A 15,718-nucleotide genomic window follows, 5' to 3' on the forward strand; every position below is an offset into this window, starting at 1 on the left:
CAAATACCTGGGGATCAACTTGGATAGTTCAAAAACGGATAAGAGCTTACAAAGCCAACTATGGGAGAAAGTCAAACGTCTCACAGCCCAAACTAGAGCGATTGACCGCAAGTATGGCAAATTCTCCCTGCTTCCGGCGTTAACTTTCTACAAAGCCAAGGTGGTGCCGACATTAATCTACGGAGCAGAGACCTCGTTATACCTCCAAAGGAATACATGGGCCAAACTGGAAGGTTATGTGTGGAAAACAGTACTGGGGCTCCCAAAATCCACCTCCATGCCGGCGATCAGGAGAGAACTAGGGCTGCTTTCCTTGGCCTCTATGGTGGACCAAAGTGCGATGCGCCTATATAGAAAAATCATCATGGCCGATGCACTACCCATTGTGGCATCTATATGTGAGGAAATCGAAACTGGGAAGTGCACGGCCTTGAAAAACTGGGCAAAAAGGAGAAGGGACGATCTGGCAAAAATTGAATGCTCAGATAAAGAGCTAAAAGAAAACCCCGACAGAATCAAAAAGAAAATAGAAGATCTGGACTGGATCACGACCATAGAAAATGCTACCGGAAACAAACTGTTAAACCATCTTCCGCCTACCTTCAACAAGGCAAAAAAACCATTACAGTACTGCGCCAAGTTTCCCGAAAAAGGACTGAGAATCGTGATTATGAGAGCAAGGCTCAACCTCCTGCCCACCAGAGAGATTATTGCCATTAGAGGAGGCGGAGGGGATAAACATTGTAGACTATGTAAAAAGCACGATTCCACAGAAACACTGAAACACTTGGTGATGGAATGCGTGAACACGAAGGAATCAAGAAATCTGTACCTCCCTGCGCTCGATGACAATTTATGGATATTTCAAACAGACGATCTGTGGAACAGACTGATCTCCGGTGAAAACAACAAGTGGTCGCAAGCCTTTGCTAAACTCATCGACCGGGTGTTTGACCAAATTAGACGGCAAGACCTCAAAGATGGTCTGCCACAGTAGCAGGCTTGTGGCTAGTGGAGGAGTCCTGCTCAAGGTGACCAGGCTAGGTACGGGATGCAAAGCAGCATGACCCATTTCCATTGCAATTGCTATCAAGGGACACCTGCACTTCATACTACTGTAAACATTTTTGACAAAACTTGGTCTTTACCGAGTAAAGTTCAAATAAATAAAAAAAAAAATAAAAAAAAAAAAGGTATTCCCAAATGCTCTTTGGGGGCTCTCTTTGTCAATTCAACCCGAAGTAACAAGGGGGGAACCGTCCCCTCACCCCGATCTAGACCCCATTCCGATCTACTCAATCTCTGAATTTTTAGTAGAGGGGATTCATAGATTCACCCAATCTCCAGCCTTGCTCCATGCACAATATAGCCACTCTCATCTCTTGGTCCTCCTTCACTGCATCTAACCACACCTCCTTCAAAAAAACATTTCCAACAGTACTCTTAATCTGTGCAATCCACTCATCGCATACATCATCAGATGGCTCCAAAACTTCTAAGGGAGCCCTGGATAAACAGTCTGCCACCGGATTGCATTTTCCAGAAACATACGCGACTGTGAAATTATAACTATGTAATGCCACTAGCCACCAAGATATTCTGGGGGTCGCTAACCATGAACTATTTTTATAAAACAAATGTGCCAAGGGCTTATGGTCACTCCTGATCTTGTAAGGTATGGCCCAAATGTACGTTTTAAAATACAGAGAGGCCCAATAAACTGCAAGGCTTTCTCGTTCGATGGTAGAATATCTAGATTTTGTATTTGATAATGCTCTAGATGCAAAAGCCATGGGTACTTCTTTGCCACTCCTGACCTGGCTTAAGACAGCCCACAAACCTGAAACACATGCATCCACAGACACGATTGTTTCCACTGTGGCTAAAAATCTATTTAGAGTGGGTACATTCACTATTCCTTCCTTAAGACACCTAAATGCAGTGTCTTCTTTCTTACCCGAACAATACTCTTTCCACTTCTTCAATAATACTCAAAGAGGTTGTCTTTTTACGTCTAGATTCCACACAAATTTGGAATAAAACTCTGTTAAACCTAAGAAGGATTTCAGCTCTCATCTTTGATGGAGGGTGATCTAACTTCCACAATAGCATTCAGAATGTCTGGACGTGGAATCATGCTCTCTTTTGTGAGCCTATGTCCCAAATAGGACACCTGGTTGACTTTAAACTGGCACTTGCTTATTTTGACTGCCAAACGTGCCCTTTCCAGTCTCTGCAACAGTTCATACACGTTGGCATCATGTTCACTTTCATTTTTTGCTCCAATATCGTCCTGAAAACACGTCACACCATGTACATTCCCCCAACCAATCCTTGATACTCGAAAAATGCAAATGCCGGTGCTAACCCAAAAGGCATTCTTTAGAACTGGTTGCCCATTGGGGTGATGAAAGCCATTAAGGCACGGGACAAAGTATGTAGGTCTAGCTGATAATATGCCAATGAGAGATCCATGGAGGTATACCATTCTGCCTCTTTCATGGTCATGACCCAGATTGATTTATTGAGGTCCTTTAAGTCAACACATATTCTAATGTGACCATCCGGGCATTGAGTGACTACAATTGGGGACAACCACTCACTACTTTCAATGGGTTCAATTATTCCATGCTGAAATAGGCCCTGTAAATCTTCCCACACTTTCTCTCTCACACTCTAAAGAAGATTACATACTTTGTGCACACATGGTCTTGCTTGGGCAGACATTTCAATCTGATAGCAGTACCTCTTCAGTTTACCTATCCAGTGACTGAACACCTTCTTGACCCTAGAACCCAACTCCTTGGCAAATTTCTCTGCTCTGTTTACAACCACCGCCCTCACCTGCATCTCTTTACCGGGGTGTAATTCCAGACCAAATTTCCGTTTGTGCCACCACCCCAATAGGCAGTCACCTTTAACATCTACATAGATCTTTGCTGTTATGTTTCTGTCAGTGTAAGCAATGTCACCCCAAACAAAACCTTTGATATCAATCTTCCCCCACCATACACTCTAGGCTTTTCATCAGTGTTTTGTAATATGTGGCCTTTGTTGCCCCAAATGTCCTTGTTTTTTCTTCCAGAAATGATGATATATGGAGACCCAAAGTCAGCTAATACTTTCACTAAGCACCCCACCACTATTATCTCCACTTCCGGGAAAATACTCCTCTTCCTCGTCCTCCTCTATTCTACCCACAATATGGACAGTTTTGTTTGCCCATTCACTCCTCCTTTCCCTCACAAACTGGACATCTCTGTCTGCCTCCAAGGGTTTGTTGTTAAATATGCATAATCTGGCAAAATGCCCCATCTTGCCACAACACCTACATTTGACTCTCATGGCCAGACACTCTTTAGAATTCATGGCATGTTTTTCGAACCCGCACCTAGTGCATTGTCCTTTGCTTTTATCATGTACAGCTGAATTATTCCTGCTAGCCAAAGTGGATCCATTGTTACCATAGGGGCCCTTACCCAATTTGGTGTATTTTCTCACTACAGAAACCTTTGTTTCCTCACCACCACTAGCATTTTCTCCCTCATTGTCTACTATGGCATGTACCAACTCCTTACTGTTTTTGGAATTCACCTCCTTTAGGCACATATTAGTTAATTCCATTCCCAGGGCAATAGCCAATGCATCCAGTAACTGTGTATGTTTTGCCTGCCACAACCGTTCTAGAATTTTGGGGTTAGACGTATGCATCATGAATTGGTCTCTATATATTCATCTTCATTACCCGTAAACTCACATGATGCCAATAGTACTCTTAAGTCTGCAACAAATGGGTCCACCACCTCACCCACTCCCTATCTCCTTGAGAAGAACTTGTAACTCTCTATAACTATACTTATCTGTTTGCCAAACTGTACGTGCAATTTTTTATTGCCTTTGAAATTAAACCTTCCCCATCACACCTCCCACCTTCTGCTGCACCTGAATCCACAACATCCAGCAGATTTTTGATTATCCATACTACCTCTGCCCCCAGACAACACATTAATGTTGAAAATGGACTCTCATCAGAGTTTCTTTCTCCCCCAGATACCACACAATAAAACTTGAACAAATCTCTCCAATCTTCCCAAGGAATAAGAGGCTCCCCGGGTGTAGCCAGAAATTGGTTGCTCTAGGTTGTGCATGGTGATGCCACTTTGGTAGTGGATTAACCACAATTCCCAGCAATCTTCAGACAGGATTACATCCCACTGTCATTTCCATATGGTGCTGGGACAGTTCCTCAATGTGCCAAAAGTTTCTATCAAACGTTATACTTGGTTCCCAGCTATCTTTAGATAAGAGTACCTCCCACTGTCACATCTAGATGGTTCTGGGACAGTCTAAAATGTGCCAGAAACTCCACCATGCACAATAACAGTTCCCAGCAATCTTCAGACAGGGGTACCTCCAACTCTCACTTCCAGATGATGGGACAGTCCCTCACACTGCACCAAAATGTCCCACGTTAAAATGCAGAGGATAGATACTCTGTAAATAAGTTCCTCACAGTGGCCCAGTTGCAACATGCTGATCCCTTAGTACAGCAGTAATCACAAAGTACAACCATGAAATGTGGTCCAAAATGTGCTTTCCTCAGGCCACTCGCACTATGTTAAAATCATCAGGATTGCATTCTCTCTCCTGCGTGCCCCACAAATAACATGTCCGTAAATGTGAATATATTTGAAAGTGGTGGTGTAATCTCTAGATCACCACTGGGCAGCAGATGTGCTGTGAGATGTAGAGGAGGGCCTCCCACAGTATGAGCATAATGTTAATATTACGCAGTGTGAGCTGCGGTACATACACCCCTAACTCCACCAGTATGCAACAACACAGAAAGTCTCTCTTTCCTCCGTGCTGTTGAAAGGTTGTCATTGCCCGCTCCATCTCCCAGGACTGATATGCCAAAATGAGCTCACCATTACTGCAGCACCACCTGCACCAGCCAGTGTGGAATGGGGCCACTGGTATTGGTAATACCTGCAAGTCAGCCTGATCAGACCCTTGCGAGCCACAACAGGGATATGATATGATATTATATGATATGATATGATAGGTTATTTATAACATGCTTAAAACCCAGAGTTTTCTAAGCGTGGACCCGTGGATCGAACCTGTGTTGCTCCGTGTTGTCTTGCTTCCAAGGCGAGGACGTTGCTGCTGAGCTATCCTCCTGAGATAAGGCCAATAGGGAGACTTGGCCTGGGTCCAGATCGGAGACAGTGACTGGAGTCTTCAGGTAAAATACATGGATATAACAATGGAAATGTATTGTAAGCGAGAGAAAATAGAAAGACCCTCTTGTCAGTGGAGAAGGCCAGCACAATATGACAGTTGAACTGTCATTGACGTCATAGCCTCGGTGCGCGGGGATGACTCATATGAGGTAGAGCAGTGGGAGTTATATTGCGCACCTAAAATATGCTACATTGACCTTTTAGCCTTGAGTTTAAGGAATATACTAAGGACCAGCAGGTTCTTAACCTTTGACGAAGCTGTCATTGTGCTGCGTTCTCTGATTTATTTACTATCCACCAAATATGGTTATCCTCTGTAGTACGATAAAGAAATCATTTTAAACTTTGAGGAGGACTCTACCGAAGGGAGAAGGTACTGTTATACCTCTACCTATTAGAAATAAAATCTGGGAACCTGCAACCCTCTGGAAGTGCCCTTTACTTGGCAATGGCCCCAGCATATGGCAAAAAACAAAGACGCCTAAGAAATAACAACAGTTGTTCCGAAATGTACCATTTCTCAGTTATGAAAAGGTTGGTACCTTTAACTTATCCGGAAGACAACTGACTTGTACATCAATCGGCAGTCAAGGTGGCGATGTGGTACGCCTGTCTAAAGGCAGCAATGAGGAGATGGTCCATACTGGTATTAATGTGCAAGATTCTATAGTTCTCTCAGACGCTGTAAATGTTGATATGATGGACCTGAGAAAAGTATCAACAGCAGTAGACTGCTCAAGCATCAGGTTCGATGAATTAGAGGTTCAATTTAATATGTTAGAACGGTAGTTTATCGTATACAGGTTTAACCATTTTGTCTTGGAACGTTGCATGTTTTCAGTCAATGTGACAGGATATAGAATGGTTAACGTTTGTGAAATACTTTGACACAATGTTTCAGGAAAGCTAGTGCTTGGAAACTGAGCTTTGATGGATTCACTTTATATGCAGTTAAAGTTACTAAAAACAATAAAGGGAGAACGTTGGGAATGAGGGTTTGTCATATATGTGTCATAAATCCTTAAATTCAATGGTGAAAATGGATAGGATGGACCAAGAGGATTTCTTCCCCCTTATGTTGAGGAAAAAGGGTCACAAACTATGTTTAATAATTAACTTTTATAATGCAGTTTGACAGATTAACTATATGGCATCTAGTTTACAATCCCAGTTAACTGGATATATGGATCTAGACCTGAATGCATTTGTCAAATTAGATGGAGATTTTAATATAAAAATCCCCTGCACCTTAAGTTTCACATTTAATTAGTTAGGATCACACAACCACTGGATAAATACAATTAGTTTAATATTTCAATATAGGTGTGCTTTGTTAACTGTCTCTGTTCGCCCTTGAGAAATGAACCATAAGTCTGATTGGAGACCATTTCTAACATTTATTTTTGATGGAAAAGGGTCTTTGATGGTTAAATAGAAAAGCAATGTACACTAATCTAGGGAGAGAAAACCCTGGTTCTCATTTTATTGCACCATATCTGTGTAAGCTGAAAATGGAACTCTGGGCCCCTTTATTGCGTAATCTGTTCTTTGCCATTGTACATATAATTCAGGTGCTGTGAAGTTGTAATTGAAAGTTTATTGTAGTCATCCATAAGAAAAGAGATAGATCACTTCCAGGTTCCTATCACTCAATTTCCTTATTGGACATCAGGTAAAAAATAATGGGCTCAATTTTAGTTACATATCTAACAGAATGGATTAAGGAAAGCAAATGTTTGCACCTGCCCAGTTGAGCTTTAGAGATGGCATTTCAACCCCTAATAAGGTTTTACATGGTATGCTCTTATCTCTTAAATACATGTTAATGAAGGGGGAATCTATATATGTTGCATGTATGGACCTGTCTTTAGCCTTCCATCCAGTTGATCATGGTCATCTTTGGTCCATATTGGTTGGTTTGGGTATCACAAATGAATTTATTATAATGTTTAATTGCTCTTCATTCCAGGGGGAAATGTATGAGACTCATCAGCACTAACAAGGGCTTAATTCAGGGCTGCATACTAGCCCCAGCCAATTTAATTTGTGCTCTAATGAACTTGTGGATGTATTTAAAAAGTCCTCACCTTACATCCCCCCTATCGATACAAGAGGAATGCCTTCATGGACGATGTACCCATAAAGATCAACAGGTATTGATTGAAATATCTATGAGCTTTATTAGTGCAAGAAAATATCAATATCATTGTATAGAAATTATCTGCTCTTGTAATGGGGAGGAATTGTAACACGAGAAGAGAATATAAGGTGAGTGAGATTACTCATCTTGATTCATTTGAAATCTGCTTCAATTCATCAGGGCTAGGTTTGATACATGCTGAAAAACAAGGATTGTTAATGACCCGGGCAGTAGGGGGCATCTGGTGCTTTGAGGAGCGATTGCAGAAACACCCTGCTGATATAATACTTAAGGTGGATAAAGCAAAGGCAGTAGGTATTGCACGGCTTGTTGCAGGTTTAGGGGATATCGAACCAGGAACAAAAATGCAGGTACATGAGAATAACTCGGAAGGTAACCTGTTGGAATTTCCCAGATGCACCCCAAACAGTTTCTTGAATGGGCCTTGGCTTTGTAGAAGAGAGGGTGGCTGGGATGTCATTTCATCAATATGCCAGGGATAGCGGAAGTGACATGAAAAAACCCTTGCCCTCTGATGACATCAGAGGAAGTTATGTCATTTGACCCCACCCCAAAGTGACATCACCGGAAGCGATGGAACACAACCTTTCACCCCACGACAAAACAGGAAGTGGCATGATATAGCATTGTCAGTACACCACGATAAATATGGTTAGGATATCACTGTAAAGTGATACATATACATTTTATACAATAATGGATCACCATATGTATCGTTAATATCAGTGCATATAGGCCCATATTACCAAATCACTGTGAATGCAAGCAGACGTCCAAGACCAAACGATAATAATGTGTTTAATTGCTCTTCATTCCAGGGGGAAATGTATGAGACTCATTGGTACTAACAAGGGCTTAATTCGGGGCTGCATACTAGCCCACTGTTGATTTAATTTGTGCTCTAATGAACTCGTGGATGGCTGGGACATCATTTCACCAAAATGCAGGGGTAGCGGAAGTGACAGAAAACACCACGTGGCCTCTGATGACATCACAGAAAGTGATGTCATTTGACCCCACCCCAAAGTGACATCGTGGGAAGTGATGGAAGACAACCTTTCACCCCACGACAAAACAGGAAGTGGCATCATATAGCATTGTCAGTACACCAAGATAAATATGGTTAGGATATCACTGTAAAGTGATACACATACATTTTATACAAGAATGGATCACCATATGTATCATTAATATCAGTGCATATAGGCCCATATTACCAAAATCACTGTGAATGCAAGCAGACGTCCAAGGCCAAACGATAATAATGTGTTATTATATAGCACTTATGCTTAAGCGCTTCATATAGAACAAATATACATACAATATCACCCAACCTGTGTTGTTACTCATTTATCAACCTCAGCAGGATGAAAGGATGAGTTGACCTTGCTGGGAGTCGAACCTGACACCTGAAGATCACACACAAATTGCAGCAGCCAGCACTCAACCCACTGAGCTATCTTATGGGCTACAACCATCAGAAAACGAGCCACTCCAGAAACAAACAGCCATATGCTGCTGGTCACAGCCTATGAGCCTCAATGTAAAAACATATATATATATATATATATTTACTTGTTCATCTTTAAATCTGTTTAATTTATCCAGCCTTCTATTAATTTCTTGTGTGCCTGAGGAATCTGGCCTAATACAATAATATTGCCATCCTGAGCCAAGAATTTATGGCCACCAAATCTAGTTGTAACAGAAGATATTGCATCCATTCCTCAAAATAATGAATTTTGACAAAAGGAGACGTGTGTTAGCACACCTATCCTAAAAGTAAAAGCTAAGTCACTTGACTTTACGTCCCATAATTTTAAGGGTGTTTATTGGACACAGACATAGCTTCCGGAAGAAATGGAGTACTTACAATCAAAAGAGGAAAAACATAATGAGGGAAGCAATTTGGCAGCAAGGGATCTACAAGCAACCAAGGGAGAAGAACACGTGGGCAGCAGATCATTCGTATAGTACCCTGACCCACACATTATTAAGCATTTCAGTTAACCTTGCAAATAACGATGTACATTTTTCATCCAACCAAAGTTGGTACTCATTTATCAACCTTAGAAGGATGAAAGGCTGAGTCGGACTTCCAACCTGCATCTTGCAGAACACACATAGATCACAGCGGCAAGCGCTCAACCATCTGAGCTATTGGCTATGTGGCTACATAGCATTACATTTTATTTCTCTATGGCCAGGTCCAGATTTAACACTTGTTTTTCAGACCCTTAACCTTCACGAAGACCATATCGACTGCCAGACATAATACTACTTAATACTTACTACTAATACCACTCCACCACCCCACCATCGGTTACCCTCCACAATCATTTTGCATAGGGATCTATAAGGGAGAAAGGTCAACAACATTTGGATCTGATCTGGCTCGCTACTTGAAAATTGTCAGGATTACAGAAATTGCGCAACGATTGGGGGATTGACAAATATTGAAACCAGTATTAATACTGTTTGGGAACATTACCCATATAGGTACCCATGTAGGTACCCATGTTGGCATCCCTTGTTCATATAGAAACATTTTTCCATACCTCACACCACGACCTCTGTTTCAAGATTCCAAAGCTTCAGAATACATACATTATTTTATTTCCCTCCTCCAATAATGTTCACTTGAATCCCTTTGACTTAAAAAGATCAGAAATATATAATTCCTTAAAATGTTCCATTCACGTGTAAGATTTAATGTTACAGGATGTGCACCCTGGGTAGCGTGTGTCCCCTTAGGTACCACGCTACTCCAAATTTTTGGCTAATGCTTTGATATCATTGTTTTCTGCAAATCTGCAGTGACAATGTTTAGGTTACAAGACTTAGGGCCTGATTACGAGTTGGTCAGTATCCCGGCAGTAATACTGACAGGATACCGCCCAACGCAAATAGCGTTACCACTACTCGGTCCGGCGCTATTGACGCTGAATCACGAGTAGCAGTAAGGTGGCAAATCCCCATTCCCTATTGGGTCCATTGGATCGAATGGGTTTGGGGGCGCTAATAGCACCGAAAGCTGGCGATAACTGGAATTTTCAAATCCAGCAAAATACTGGAGGTAATACAGCCCATTTAGCACCCAAATTGTGATTGGGCCAGCACTTTCATGCAGCGATAATAGCGTTACCGCCGCATTTAAAGGTTACAGCCCTACTCGCGATGAGGCCCAGTGTGCATTGTGCAAAATGGATGACCAAATGAAACAGTGTAACATTTTACTGTTATTATACCACAATGTGCAAAACCATACAGAGGGCCTGTAGTATGTGCATCTGTTGAGCAAAACCTTTCTGCCACACGACAACTGTGACCATTTTACCACAATGAACTTGAATATGCAAAACCCATTAGGCAACGTTGCAGTTCAGCACACGGCTCACAACACAATGCAGCTAAAATTTAGATAGATATTAAAGCGGAGCATTGAGAAATAAAAAATGGATTGTACTCACCCTAGTATCTCCCTCCGGTGCCATGGGGTCTGTCATCCAGGAGCCGAACCGTGAACCTGAGACTTTGATGGTTACTGGGTCACTTATTCCAGTCAATTTCCCACAAGCTGCAAAATAGGGAAAAACCAGTAAATATGGCTTCTGTCCATTGAAAAATGTATGCAAGCAGAGTAAAGTCCTATCTAGAGCAGGAGTAGTGGCACCTATTAAACATTCTGAATAATGTTTCAATAGGTACCGTTCAAATGTACACAACTTAGCAATAGACACAAGTAACATTAAGTGAAAGGAAAGTGATAATACTTATTTTATAAATTGACAAATATGCCCTTTCACTTGATCAAAAGTTGATCAAAGAGTAACATAGTTCATCTAGTCCCTCCATCCCCATCAACTAGCCCCTTGAAACAGTACCTTTTCTCACTTTGCCCCAGAAGCTCATTGTCTCCAGAGGCCTGGTTCTCTCTTGGCTGGATTACTATAACAGCCTTTTACTCAACCTGCCTTTCTATGCTCTCCGCCCTCTGCAAGTAATCCATAACAGGACTGCAAGACTTATCCTTGGCCTCAAGCCCAGGGACTGTATCTATCCAGCCTCGGATTCTCTCCATTGGTACCCAGTGGCTGCAAGGATCAAGTTTAAGACCCTCTGCATCGTCCACAAGGTTTTCTGGGGTCTGGCCCGCACTAGATTCAACACTCTATTCCTAAATACCTTCCTTCTCAAGCCCTTACCTCTGCTGCCTCCAGCTCTCTTATAGTCAGCCACTTCTCTAGGCAGAGAGTAGGGGGCAGATCACTTTCCTCTGCAGGTGCCTGCCTCTGCAAAGGCCTCCCTGCTCCTCTCAAACTTGAGCTGGACCACATGAAGACCCCTTCCTTCCTTCCTTCCTTCCTTCCTTCCTTCCTTCCTTCCTTCCTTCCTTCCTTCCTTCCTTCCTTCCTTCCTTCCTTCCTTCCTTCCTTCCTTCCTTCCTTCCTTCCTTCCTTCCTTCCTTCCTTCCTTCCTTCCTTCCTTCCTTCCTTCCTTCCTTCCTTCCTTCCTTCCTTCCTTCCTTCCTTCCTTCCTTCCTTCCTTCCTTCCTTCCTTCCTTCCTTCCTTCCTTCCTTCCTTCCTTCCTTCCTTCCTTCCTTCCTTCCTTCCTTCCTCCTTCCTTCCTTCCTTCCTTCCTTCCCTCCCTCCCTCTCTCCCTCCCTCCCTTCTTTCCTTCCTTCTTCCTTCCTTCTTTCTTCCTACCTTCCTTCCTTCCATTCCTTCCTTCCTTCCATTCCCTCCCTCTCTCCCTCCCTCCATTCCTTCCTTCCTTATTCCTACCTTCCTTCCTTCCTTCCATTCCTTCCTTCCTTCCCTTCCTTCCTTCCCTTCCTTCCTTCCTTCTTTCTCCAGAGCAAGAAACACCAGTTCTCTGCTTTCGATTATTATTTGAATCACTTGTAAATGAAGGCGGGTTCAGTGTGGCTTATGCTCTGTTTTCATATTCAAACTAAGCACATATTTCTTTTTAATAGTGATTGTTGAAAGCAATTGCAGAATAAAAAACGTGCATATCCTTAACATGAAATACAATATGACAAATTATCCCTCAAATTCAATGAGACAGATGTTCAATCAATAACATATCATTTTAATGTTAAATAATTATACACGCTGTATCAGTTATAAAACTTTATTTCTGATATAAATTTCATGAACACTCGCATAAACCAGGGCTCCTGGCATTTGAATTTCCAATTATCAGTACAATCGTAACAAATTAAATCATTCAGTAGGTCACATTGTTTCCTTTCCCTGTAATAACTATGCTAATGCATTTTTGATATGCTTAGTTTTTCACTCAATATTTGCAAGAGATGAAGCTCACGAGGTGAATCACCCAAAGAGGCAAAAATAATAAATGGAACTGTAAAGCTAGCAAAGTACATTTATCCCACTCACACATTCATTGTCAAGCTCTTTGCCAATGTTCCCTGTCTGTACTAGCAATCAACGGATTTATACAAAGTGCACAATTTAGCATCTGTAACATTTTCCAGACAGCCTGAGATTGACATTTTCCTTATGAATAAACTAAATGTGATTGTGTGATGAATATACTTGCATGCGTGTATCACGATTCAAGCTTTATTCTTCCAAGTGTTGTTTAAAAACACTTGACAACGATTTGTAGATTAAGTAACGTCTGAAAGCATAGCACACATGGGTGCTCACATCGTTTGACAAAACACACTTTTAGGTTAGAGCATATTCTGTGAAGGAACGTTGTAGGAAACTATCCTTCACAATTTGGTGCACTTGCAGCTCCCGTTGTGTTGTTCAGGATACAAGGAAACTCACTTGGAACAGTGTTGGTTTACTGATGACCTGACCACAAACATGGGTGTGATAAGGGTGATTTTCTGGGACTTTATTTGTACAGTGCGTGGCCTTATCTACCCACTGATTGTGCATTAACAATCAATTGAAATCAGATCTGCCTTGTGAATGTCCCTCTCGACAGACAGGTACAACTGCCCCAATCATGTAACCGCACTGTGCCTCAATTTGTGAGGTTTGGTTTGATGATGGGAGAATGAGCAGTTGACGAGCTGTTGGCCATTTCATTGTGTAACAACAACAGAGAAAACTACATGTTGTCTGTGTTTGAGTCAGATATGAGTCAAACTAACTCTCTTTCTTTGAGCCACTGGGTTTGATCATTATGAGAGGATAATCATCTGCCTGGGCGGCTGTACAGTCTGTGGAATCGATTAACGGCCCAGCGGCCTGAGTTAAACGCGATCATATCGTAGGCCTTCAGCAAGACCAACCGGTGAACAACAAGAGGAGGTTGATCAGGGAAAGTTCATAGTGTACATGCAAGACTGCCAGGATGACGCTATTCAATCGAGTGCCTAGAAGCAGATTCACAGTGCCCTGAACATGGTAAGTGTATTCAGTAGGTTTGGAAGACAGCAACACCGTCAGAAAGATTAGGTACTAATTCAATGAAGAAAAGGAGGGCTTGTATAAGTTGTTATAGCTTGTGTTCCCAGGATTGTGTAGGCAGGACGCTGACACGTCTGTCTATATATCCTCTAGGAATTTCTGAGCATTCGAATGGGCTTGCATGGGGCCATACCTACTGTGAGACATTGGCTTACCCGCTCAGCTCTACACTTCTAAAATTCTGCAATGCTATCCACAAACAGAAGCAGAGAAGAACGACAACTCTTAAGCCCAAATTAGTGGAAACGTTTTTTTTATTTATTTATTTTTTAACACCAGAGCTATAAACACATCCTTAATTCAACCAGGCTCGCCATATTTGTTAGGGCCCCTTGTTTTATGTATGTGTTTGTAACTCGTGTGGTTTTCAAACATGTTGACTATACATGTCCATGTTGGCTGCTGAACCATGGCCTGTCTCTCATGCCTGCTGGGGTTGTTGTCCATGTTTCCCCCTCATTGGTCCTCCCAGATTATCAGCTCGAAGGTGGGACCTTAAGTACGGAAATGCTTCCTGGATTAGGGTACTTATAACTGTCCTTCCCTCTCGGGTGTGGATACTAGCCATGTTCTAGCCCACCACACCCTTTAGAGTTTCCTCAAGCGTGCTTCCTAGGTCTTTGGCTGCATCGGCAGCCTCAGCCACACCTCATCTGCCTCACATGTGTTTGCAAGAATGGAGCGGTATACATTGATTACAACGAAAAATGAACAACAAATAGATTTGATAACAAAAAATAAATATAAAAAAAGTCGTATTTTTGGTTAAAAGTATATATGAGGGTGGGGTAAGGGATTAAAACGGGTGGGGCCTGGGGGAGTACTAAAGCATGAACATTGGTGTTTAAGGGCACCACCCATATTAAAAAAGAGAACAAAAAAAGAAACGTTTTTGTTATTTTTCATTCACTTTCATTAGTTTTCATTTAGTTATTTATGTATTCGTTATTTATTCGTAATACGCACATGGAACCGAATGTAGCTTCCATAGGTTCCTTCCACACAGACCACTGGCCACATAAGCTTTTTCCTAGCATGCCGTGTTCATCTCACCCTTCTTGGTGCTGCAGGCTTTTGTGGCCATGTTTCAGTACACAGTTCTATCAAAACCTCTTTATGTCATTTCCCACCCAGGAAGCCATTTTAGGTGTGTGATGCTTTCACTCATCTCTTGGTTCTGTGTGTTTCTAGCACAAAGGACGCTTAGGGTCCACACATGTTCACCCCAAACTATAGCTTGCCATGTGCCTACAGGACACACCTTGTTTCAGCGTTAGCTCCAATCCATGCTTGCACCTTAGCTGAATTTGCAGCTGAGAACCAATACTTAAAAAATGCAGCTGTTTCAAGTAACTGATGTCACAACGATTTTATTCCCACATTTAAATACTGCGGCTGCCTGAATGAGAATATATGTATCTTTTGTGTTTTGTTTGGTTTTCACTTCAGGCTCCTTTCCTGCTGCTCTGCTTGGTTCAAAAGTCCATTAAACATAAAGTGCCTATATTTTCATTATTTTACTATTAGTTGTGTGGTCATTGGACTTTCTGTTTATTGTGAACCGGCTGCAGGGAGATTTTTCAGAACCCAACTGATCATCTTCATGACACTTTTGAACTGTTTTCAATGTTTATATGTTTGGCTGTGGTAATTAGAAGTAGCTTTTGAAGGGTTCTTAAGGTGGTAAGGTAACACAATTAGAGCAAGATCTCTGCCACCTCTTATTTTGACATTTTGAATCATAATGTTGGATTTACCTCTGAGATTTCCCGAAGATCAATGTTTTTTTCATTTGACTTAACACACAGCAATCACTCTTCTAAATCCACATTTAATTACAGAACTTTATTTGTAC

At 41.8% G+C, this 15,718-nt stretch overlaps 1 protein-coding gene across 2 annotated transcripts in view; it reads right to left on the reverse strand.

Moving 5' to 3' along the window:
- Positions 1–15,718, reverse strand: part of OLFM1 (olfactomedin 1) — a 341,156-nt gene that overhangs the window by 67,576 nt on the left and 257,862 nt on the right. For both annotated transcript variants that reach the window (XM_069609604.1, XM_069609603.1), the window contains exon 5: positions 10,878–10,984. In XM_069609604.1, coding sequence (XP_069465705.1) covers positions 10,878–10,984 — 107 coding nt within the window. The remainder of the gene's footprint in view (positions 1–10,877; positions 10,985–15,718) is intronic.

Source organism: Ambystoma mexicanum, chromosome 8, assembly GCF_040938575.1.
Source record: "Ambystoma mexicanum isolate Mex_15411 chromosome 8, UKY_AmexF1_1, whole genome shotgun sequence".
Lineage (NCBI taxonomy): Eukaryota > Metazoa > Chordata > Amphibia > Caudata > Ambystomatidae > Ambystoma > Ambystoma mexicanum.